Here is a 9,930-nt window from a genome sequence, read left to right on the forward strand (position 1 = left end):
AAACAGGCAAAGAAAAAAAGGAACAGAACACAAGGAAAGAAAAAACACTGAGGAAAATGCAACTTTATTTAATATTGCTAAAAGAATGGCAAAACAGGAGTGGATTGGTCGTCCGAGATACTTCAAGATGCTTTAACTTTTTTTTTTTTTTTTTTTTTTTTTTGGTTTGGATTTGTTGGGGAGGAGATGAGCGCAGTTTCAAATCAAAGATGGAACTTTCCACCTTCTCTCATTTTTGTTCTTCTTCTGTTGAACTCTTCGAAAACAAGTCCAGTCGGGACCGAGATGGAAGGATTGTGGGGGTTCAGACGAGCGACCATGCAAAGGTCACTCCGAACGTCAGCGAGGGCGTTCCAGGAGCAAAAAGAGCGTCCACATGGGGTTCCAGGTGAATGAGTGTGAGTGAGTTGGCTTATAAGTCGTATACTTAGAGCATTCGTCGTCCTCCGGTTTTTCCAGGGGAGTGACAGACCAGCCTACCAATTTGCCGACGACCGTCGGGGGATCTCGCTGACTATGTAGCCCTGGGTGAATCCATCGATTGACTTCGTGCACCGTGGAACCTCCGAACTTGACTGATCTAGACGACTTAGCGTTTTGCCGAGAATAGGCACGAGTTCGGGCACTTCTATCTTTGGATCCATGGCTAGAAGAAACAGGTATCGAAGCACTCGAACTGTTAGAACACAGCTGCGCGTGTTGACGGCGGCGAGCGACTTCGGGGGCGGCAGCAAGACGATTCCCTGGGTGGCCAAAGCGAACAGTCGGGATAGGAGGAGAAGAAAGGAGCGGACCAGAACGCGTGGAAGCAGTGGAAGATGAACCAGCAGAGACAGAAACAGAAACAGGAGGGGCTTGGGGATCTGGTGAGGAGCGTGAGATAGCTGCTTTGAGAGCAGCGGATATAAAACAACGAGCGGAGGGGAATGAATCAGAACGAGTGGAATTGCTAGAAGTCGTCCTAGATGAACGAATGGAAACATAAAGGTGCCGGCGTTTTGAGAGAGTGGAATCTGTAGGAGAAATGACCGGAGCTAAATAGCGGCTAGAAGGAGGAGAACCGACGGAGCGGCGGAGGGATTGGTGGGTTGAAAGAAGGGGGCCTCGGGACCAGGGGATAGGACCAGAAGGGCGGGGAGGAGGGGAAGAACGGGTGGAATATCGAGAAGAGGGCATGGCCCCATCCCCTGCTCGGGGACGGGTGCGGGGAATAACAAGGAGGCCAGCGTGAGGAAAAGTGGTCGAAATCGACCCGGAGGAGCGAGGCGACAAAAGGCGCTGAGCATTCGAAAGAGTGGAGAAGCGAGAAGGAGGGATAGGCGCACAAGGGCGGGAAACCTCACCAGATTGAGGACGGGAACGGGAAACAACACGAGGGGAAGGGCGAGTGGAACGACTTGTCGAAGAACGAGGGACGGCAGCAGCAGGACGAGGAACAGACTCAATAGAAGAAGAGGTATAAGAGCAACAACGAGGATAAGTGGAAGAGGAAGAGGAAGAGGAAGAGGAAGCAGAAGAACCAGCAGAGGACGAGAATGAGTGCGGTATGCCTACCTCTCTGTAGGTTAGGCGCTTGGGGATGGTCTTAAAGACTGGTCCATTGTGCTTCCTTGCGGCCTGACTGTTTGGCCGAGTAGGGATACCTGGAATATGTAAGCCTGTCATGGCTACTAGTACTCCAGCGTATCAAGAAAGAGGAGAACAACAAAAGGCAAAGATAAAACACAAAAACAGAAAAAGAAATGAAAATACAAGCACACAATAACAAAAGGACAAACACAAAATGAAAACAAAAAGTAGAGGAGTGTATGTGGGAGATGAATCTCTATACGGGTTAGATGGTCAAGGCCAAGGGTACACGGATTAGGGCAAGAGTGTTCACGTGATATAAAAAGGGGAACAGGAGGAAAACCCAGAGAGATGGAGAGAGGAGAGAAAGGAAGTGGAAGATGCGCAGGCGGGAGGCCGGCTTTTATATTGCCCTCTCACGGCCAGCGAAGGAAGCTGCCTTCGGGGCTCATGGGTTGTCAAACACGGCAATCGATGGCCTGAAAGTCGCTGTGGTGGCTTCCCTCCACATGAGTTTACCATCCATTTCGGAAGGGATGGTGCTGCATAGGGCAGGTCATATTTGTTTACCCGATCTGCCGTGGTCTGCGGAAGCTGCCTCCCACATTTTCGGGCGCAGTTTGTATGGGAAAATATGAGTATCGACCGTACGGGAGGTTGTATGAGTACCTTTTATATCCCTGTATTACTGGGTAAGCCGATTGTATCTTGCATGGGGAATTTCGGATATCGATGAACTCGCAATGGGGGTCTCTCAGATACCAATTTCGTGGCGGGATTCGGTAGAGCGAGCCTCAATCGCCAAAAAGGCACGAGATTTGTCGCAGAATATCGGTTGTTGATACTGCGGTTGAAAAAACGAAAATCACGGCCATTTCACTCATCAGCGACATAGAATAGTAATGATTGTGATTAGATGCATGAAGCGCCTTTATCTCCTCTGTGTATATGAATTTTCAATGCTCCAAGCTGTTAGGGTGCCTGATTGGGGGGACATTGGCCCTCCGCTCAGTAAGGGCTGGAGTTGAGGTACGGAGCATAGGAGGGCAAAATGAGTGCAGGATCATTCCCTAGGCATGAATACATCCTGGAAAATAGAAATCCCCATTCCGCCAGTGCATTTGAGCCGCATGCTTTGAGCTGTGGGACACCTGCAGGGATCGAGTGAGCATGACGCGACGCCGATGCGGTTCAACAGATCCCTCTCTAGAGTACATGGCTTAGAATCAACGTCGTCAAAGTCCTCTGCGAATAGTATTCTGTACCTAAATGAATATTAATCGTAGAGGTCAGGATCTCAGATCTACCAGGTTACGAACAGTTTGAACAGCAAATGGCCCAGGGGTGCGTGACACTGACATCGAAACACACATCAATTCTGTACTTGATGGCTCCACGTTCCTAAGGTTCGTATTTAGCCCCATGTAGGCACATAGAAGCAGAAATATTTGCTGATTGGACAACATTCGGCTTTTCATGCGGCCTTCCGGGCTTCCAGACGATCAGAATCTATAGAAGTCCCCAATGGCCGCATCCATCCATTGAGTTCCTGGCCATCCAGCTCATGGACAATCCAGACTGCCTTATAGCTTTCCCACCCAGAACCCATACGCATAACTCGTGGTTGTTCATGTGTTTTGGTGGATAAGCGGACCTCATTTGAATCGACAGGGGTGTGTCGGACACCAAAATCTTACGCTAACCACCTTAAATCAACCTTCCCAAAGCAATGGAAGCAATGGAAACAATGGAAGATGAGAAAATGCGCTGGAACGGGCTGATTGACAAATGCCATTACTCAGGTGGAGACAACATAGGAATACAGATGATGTGAATTGGTTGCTATGCTATCCTGCTTTTCTGGCGAGGTCAACCACACCCTCAGTGAGCAGTTGGAATTCGACGATGAAATGACTAGAAGGACACTTGCCCTAGAAGCATGGACAGTGGGGCCCATAAGCTCAAGATTCATGATTCAAGACAGAGGCAATTCCGCGATCGCCATTTGGATTTTCTGGACCCTTACGGAGTAATCAGGGATTGTTTCAGGACCCTTGAAGATCTGTGCTTAATTAAATCCCAACCTCTGTGCAGATTACAGTTCCTGAATAAAGTCGAGCTCAACTAATCCATCCATTCCTTTTCAAATCTCAAATTGAGACTCCACAAATCGGCAATCAACTCCAAGGTTCTGAGGTTGGAGAAGACCGGCAATAAGATATCACTCAGAAAACGACAAATCGATGGAGGTGGAAGGTTAAATAGGTGCGGTCACATGGATTTCTATGGGAGCGATAGGGATGCCAACACAAATGGATCTTTCCAGATTCCATCAGCACCGGAGGTTGATTTGTGCAGCGGGTGAACACTCAATGAGTCATGATGGAAGAAATCTCTCCCAGTCAGGGTGGCTCAGTCCTGCTCAGACAGGAGGCCATCTCCCGTCTGGTGCGGGTTACCCAAAACCGTCTAGCGCAGGGGGCTTGTTTAATGGGCGCAAAATTCAACTCCATTCGGAAAAAGCTAACAAGTCAGAGTGCATTCGGCAAGCCTTTGGGAAGCGCTTGCCCCTTCGATTCGTCTAAATTTTGCCAAGTCATGACGCCCTTGTTTCCAATGCGAATCCCGTTGAGAAATTTTGAACCCAGCTCAACTCTAACTCGCTCAGGGTTCGCTAGGGCTTCGCCATTAGCTCCTGACAGGAGGATTTCAGCTCTGGGCCAGAAGGATGCACTCAGTCCTGAGACAAGGACGGCTTGTTAGGGGAACCTTCGTATCGACAAACTGCAAGCTCGCAACCAAATATGGGATTTAGAGCAAATTGGGAATCACTCCTCCAATAAGAGATGCGCAGTTTCTCATGCTTTCCCTCGTTGCAAAAATGCCAGTGCTCCACTCGGGCGCCCATATTGAGTTGGCAAGTCTCGAGATCTTGAAGGCGTTGAATGTGGGCCTCGTAAAAAAAAGATTGGATTAGTGAGCCTTCACTTTTCCTCATCGACTTGTTCCTCGCTGGCTCTCTCTCCCTCTTCTTTCTTCTTTCTTTTTCTTTTTTGGATGGTCTTGCTCTCCAGATGATCAATGTCGACATTTGTGTTGATAATAATGTGGTAAAGAATTTCATCCCGCCGACGTTTCTTTCGCTATTGCTTTCGAAACCGGACTCATGTTTGAACAAAACAAAGATGTCCGCACACCTTTTTCTTCTTTCATAAGTGATGTTCTCTTGTCGATATCCACCTGTTGGACTGCCGCTTGTTTATATGTCCGACGTTCATTAAAACTCAGTATTATTTTGGTGTTTTTAATTCTCCTTCCAGTTTGTTTTGTATTATTTTATAACCCTCCTACTTTCCAGCATCTACCTTCCCCATTCGCAAATCCCCAAGTGGATCGAACTCTGGATCCATTGGGAAAAGGGAATATCGCTAACAACAACTCCTTCCCCGCTAACCCTTCTGCTTTTGCGTTCTCGTCCCCGCCTGCCCCACCTCAGCCTACCAAAGCGAGCTCCACCAAGCCTACGGACTTCAGGATTGTCGCCGTGATATTCTATGGACGCCCGGATCGAGTGGAGATTTTAGACTGTTACCTCAAGCGCAATCTAGTAACAAACGGGGGATGGATCGATGAGGTGCTTTGGGCTCCCAACACGGAAAACCAGGGCGATTTAAATTGGCTTGATAAGCTGGTGCCCACTTCACCCCTTTACAGAAAAATTTCGATCGACGCGCAGAAAAAAGGATACTCGAAAATATGGGACAGCACCGTGACCGAACCCGACACCCTTTATATCAAAATGGACGATGATATTATTTACATCGACAACAATGCGATACCCAAGTTGGTCTCTCTAAAGCTCGAAAATGACCACTCGTACCTTGTTTCAGCAAACGTCATCAACGGCGCCCCTTTGCCCTATCACCACTACCGCACCGGAGCTATAAGACCCTACCTTCCCGAATTGACGCCGCCTTTTAACATCACAAACAGCGATGTTACTTCCCTTCGAAAACCAACTTGGCGCGCCTCAGAACTTCCATACTGGGAAGGCCCAGATGGCTTCCAGTTCCCACTCGAAGTTGGCAATGCGCCGTATCCAAACCATCGATGGCTGCCTGTGCACAACGAGAATAGAACTGCTATATACCGTACGCCTATCCACCATGCGCTCTGTAGCCCTTGGGCAGAAAACCAAGGCAAATGGTCCCTTGCAGCGCAACAACATTTCTCCTTCCTAGAGTCTCTGGAACAAAACGCAACAGATGTCTATGACTTCGCGCGTCGCGGTGTGTGGGATATGGGCTTCGAACGGATCAGTATCAATTTCATTGCTATCTGGGGGAGGGACGTCCTCGATCATCTTCCGCTCATTGACGATGAAGGGATGCTGACGAAGCTAATTCCCAAACAGCTACGTAGACGTGAGTGCCCCTCGCGTCACTTTTTTATTTTATTTTATTTTTTTTTTTGGCCTATACCGAGGTTATTTTTATTTTTATATTTACTTTATTTTATAGCCGTACTCGTCGCAACGGGAGCTCTCGCTGCTCACTACGCCTTTGCGTCGCAAGTTCGCGACCTCAAGCAAACCGATATTCTCTCGCGATACCGTGCATATGCAAACGATTTGATTTGCCCTGGTGCCTTACCCTAAACATGCGATATGATTCTCTTACACTTACACATTTGTATTTATATTTAGATTTTTAGAAAGGGCTAGAGTCCAATGTGAATTCGATCTAAACTCTTCTACCTTCAAATCCTCCTCCTCATTTGGACCCTTCCCATCCTTTGTCCATCTAGATACCTTCCCGACATGCCATCCTCAGAGGAAAGGGAACATACAACATCTCATTTCAGCTATGAGATTTAGGTGGGATTTGACTCCTTCAGCACTTTAGGACTTCAATTTAATGGGCGGGCGTGTTTCAAACTGGCCCTGCTCAAACGTGAATACACCCAGTGCTGCCCATTCGCAGAGGCTTTGCGTTTGATATCATCTAACATCTAGATGACTCAAATGGAGAGCGAGGGGACATGTAACATAACAAACTATTAGACTGAACTCCTTCATATCCCCAGGAGAACCATGTGCAGCATCTGCCGGACTCGCCTCTTACAAAGGCTGGGCAATGCTACTTCCTTTTTGGAACAGGTGTGATTAGGTATTATCTGGGGAGTACGTTTTGGACAAGGCCTTCAGCGATTTCCCTTGTACTATACGTGTATTGTACATATCTATCCGATAGCGGAGAGAGAGGAAGACAAATGATGGTTTCATTGAATGCTCAAGAATGCTCTCTCAGCTTTCCTGTACAGCATACCGTACCACACGCGCCACCAAACAAAAGTTGGTATTCCCTAGAGTACAAAGAAAAGGAAGAAGAATACTAGTAACTATCGCAATAAAACAAAAAGGGAAGGAAATAGCCCCGCGCCATCGCTATCCAGTAAAATATCCAAGCAGACTCCGGACCCCCTCAAAATTAAATAATTAAAATTAATGTTAACTGATTCCCTTTTCTTTTCAGTAAAGCCTTCCGAAATTACCCTCACCCGAAACAGCGCCCAAAAAAAAACCTAAAAAAAAGAATCTGATCAATTACCAATGATTGTAAGCATAGCAGGTTACCAATATCATTACATCATAATTACCAACACGGAAAGGATGGAGAGCGAAAAAACTCCAGAGCAACGATCGGAAAGAAGATAATCATAGCTCAGATCATTCTATTCGCGGCGGGCTTCTCGATCTCTTCTCGCGGTGGTTATCGGGTGTACCGTTGGAGTTTATATTGGCATTTACGCTTAACCTATTAAGATAACAGAATGTCATTTCGGAAATCAAGAGGCATTGGGTTGCCCGTTGATATTCCCGGATAAGCCTTAGTGCGAATGCTTTGATTTGAAGATGCACGCCTGTAAGGGGTGGCATGTCGGTAATGAGGTAGGTTGAACAGGCTAAGTAATCTTTGCAGCCACAGACGCTAGTTCTGACTCTGAGAGAGAGGTCGGATCCGGAAAATAAAAGAGCAAGAAAACGGGAAAGACGAGGGCTATGACAAGCAGCGGCAAACTACAGACATAGACTGACAAGAGAAATGAATAGAAAAGGTATGCACATACGATCTTCGCCGTTCTCCCTTCTTCCTGAGCCGCTCGATGATGCGCACTATCTCCTTGCGCCCGTTGCTCGCATTCACTCTGGTGCCTCCGAGGCTCATGCTGATTTTTTCCGACGAGTTGGCCATCAACAGCCGTTTCAGGAGCAGCTGGCGCATGTGCAGGCACACGAAGACGCCGCAGTCACTACTGTTCTCCTGGACCGGCGAGTCATCGAGGTTGATGTAGCATAGCTGCCTGTTTAGAAGGTGAGAAAGCTTCAGCGTGGCTTGTAGTGCTTCCTCGCAGTTTCCAGGCGGGAGTGAGTCATAGTGGAAGGCAATGCCATCAACGACGGATACGAGCAGGAGAGACCAGTGAGTGCCGCCTTCGGCCTCGTTGACGTTGCGGCAGTCGTTGATCGGGAGGAAGACGTGACTAGTCTTTGTGAAGTCGGGCAGTGCTTCGCGGAGCGTACGGGGATCTGGGGTCTGAAGTAGCATAAAAGACATGCTTGGACGGAGCAGGACAATGTTGGCAGAATGATAGTTTACGAGGAATTCACGTTCAAGATACCTATACAAAGGGGTAAACCGCTGCATATTAAATCAACATGGTTTAATTTGGAATAAAATAACCGTACTCTTCCCAGAACGCAATAACCTACAAAGTTTCCACTAGTCAGTTTGTCAAAGGTAAGAAGGAAAAGTAGAAGAAGTAGCAAACATAGCACAGGTACTTGCAGAACGTACATTATCTGTCAGCCAATCCGTCTTAAGGGTATGTACGTCCTCGTTCGTTACTACAGCATGTCACCAATTAGCGATGAGTATCTCAGGCAAGATGACTGGAAGGGCAGAAGAATCTTGGAATATGTAAGGAAAAGTACGAACAGCGAACGTCATGGTCTAGACCACATTCCCGAGTCAACAACCAAAATTAGTTTCGAGTTATTTAATTCACTCCAACTCAAGCGACACCTAACGCCTCGAAGATAATCGACAGGGTAGGGAGAGGGTACAAAGTGGTACGCACAGCTTAGATATGCATCATCGGGACTCGACTGCAAGGAGTCAGCACTGTAGCTCATAGCCGAAATGCTATTCCAGAACTTGTTGAGCAGCATGACGTTGGAATGAAACTGCTCCAGCACCCCTGTCATGACAGGGCTTGAACTGGCACAGTAGAAGGTAGGCTTTCACCCCGAGAAGAGCCGAGGCGTTAAATTGGCTAACTGGAACATACGCACAGAGGCACGGGAAAAGAGATGAGAGAGAGTATCCACCGAGGGTTAGCAGAAGAGGGAAGAGACAAGGTTCAAAACATCAACACTAGCACCAACACCAACCGACAGAGTGATGATGATGCAATGATGAGGGGTAGAACGAGAATGAGAATGAGAATGGGAATGCGAACAGCACAATGAAAGACAAAACCCCTTCAACGGATACACAAACAAGTCAAGCAAAGAGAGTTCCGAAAGAGAAAATCCGCAATCCGACTATGCGGAACCAGGCAGGGGTGAGCCTGTGTACCGAAGCCGGCTCAACGGCACGGGAGCAACAACAACCAGAAGCTTCAACCAGCTATCTGGCTCCGTTCTGGCTCCGTACAAGTAGCTAACTGTGCGGAGCATAGGCAAGGAAGATATGCAGCGTATTCCAAACCAGACCAAATCAGAAAAGCAATATATATGAAGGAAATAAAAACAGCGTACCGAATTGTTAAATCGGCCCCTCATCTTATCTTTGAAGCGGTTGAAGCCGCCCTCGCCCATTTTCAGTGCCAGGGGGTTAATCTGTTCTAGAATGCGGCAGACCCCCTCGCGTTATACAACTAGCTATGTATCTCTCTCCAGCGCGAGCTACACAATGCAGATATATCTGTTTGTAATTGTATTCTGATTCCGCTTCCGCTTCCGGACAAGGCGTCGAGGAAAAGGGGAGGGAGAGGAACGACGACGGCAGTGACCGGACGGACGAATTACTTCTGATGGGGAAGATGGGATATCCCCCAGAAAGGGACTCGTCTTGATGGTTGGCGTGTTTGTGGCGGGACAAAATGGAGGGGGGGGATGAGAAGTGGCGGGAGGTGCAGTATTTCAGTATTTGAAACGGTATGGATTGGGCGCGCGGAGGATCTAGAGGGAATTAAGTATTAACTATCTGGAGACGAATCGAGTATCGCCGCATCATGTCGAGGAGAGGGGGAAGCCGGGAAGCCGGGTGTTTGTTATGTGTATTCCGTACCGCGCAC

General features: G+C 47.8%; 3 protein-coding genes across 3 annotated transcripts; 1 reads left to right on the forward strand and 2 right to left on the reverse strand.

Annotated features, from left to right (window-relative positions):
• Nucleotides 1-339: 339 nt before the first annotated feature.
• HCBG_07639 (uncharacterized protein) lies at nucleotides 340-1,665 on the reverse strand (the record flags this gene model as incomplete). Its single annotated transcript, XM_045434688.1, has 1 exon — nucleotides 340-1,665. The coding sequence occupies one exon, from the start codon at nucleotides 1,663-1,665 to the stop codon at nucleotides 340-342; it is 1,326 nt and encodes a 441-aa protein (XP_045284895.1).
• A 2,785-nt stretch (nucleotides 1,666-4,450) lies between these two features.
• Nucleotides 4,451-6,329, forward strand: HCBG_07640 (uncharacterized protein; the record flags this gene model as incomplete). Its single annotated transcript, XM_045434689.1, has 3 exons — nucleotides 4,451-4,525; nucleotides 4,928-5,993; nucleotides 6,090-6,329. The coding sequence occupies 3 exons, from the start codon at nucleotides 4,451-4,453 to the stop codon at nucleotides 6,224-6,226; spliced, it is 1,278 nt and encodes a 425-aa protein (XP_045284896.1).
• A 503-nt stretch (nucleotides 6,330-6,832) lies between these two features.
• HCBG_07641 (uncharacterized protein) lies at nucleotides 6,833-8,800 on the reverse strand (the record flags this gene model as incomplete). The annotated part of the gene is made up of 6 exons (XM_045434690.1): nucleotides 6,833-7,385; nucleotides 7,699-8,250; nucleotides 8,318-8,337; nucleotides 8,427-8,476; nucleotides 8,568-8,582; nucleotides 8,710-8,800. The coding sequence occupies 6 exons, from the start codon at nucleotides 8,798-8,800 to the stop codon at nucleotides 7,298-7,300; spliced, it is 816 nt and encodes a 271-aa protein (XP_045284897.1).
• Between the last annotated feature and the right edge of the window lie 1,130 nt (nucleotides 8,801-9,930).

Source organism: Histoplasma capsulatum, assembly GCF_000150115.1.
Source record: "Histoplasma capsulatum G186AR genomic scaffold supercont2.12, whole genome shotgun sequence".
Taxonomy (NCBI): Eukaryota; Fungi; Ascomycota; class Eurotiomycetes; order Onygenales; family Ajellomycetaceae; genus Histoplasma; species Histoplasma capsulatum.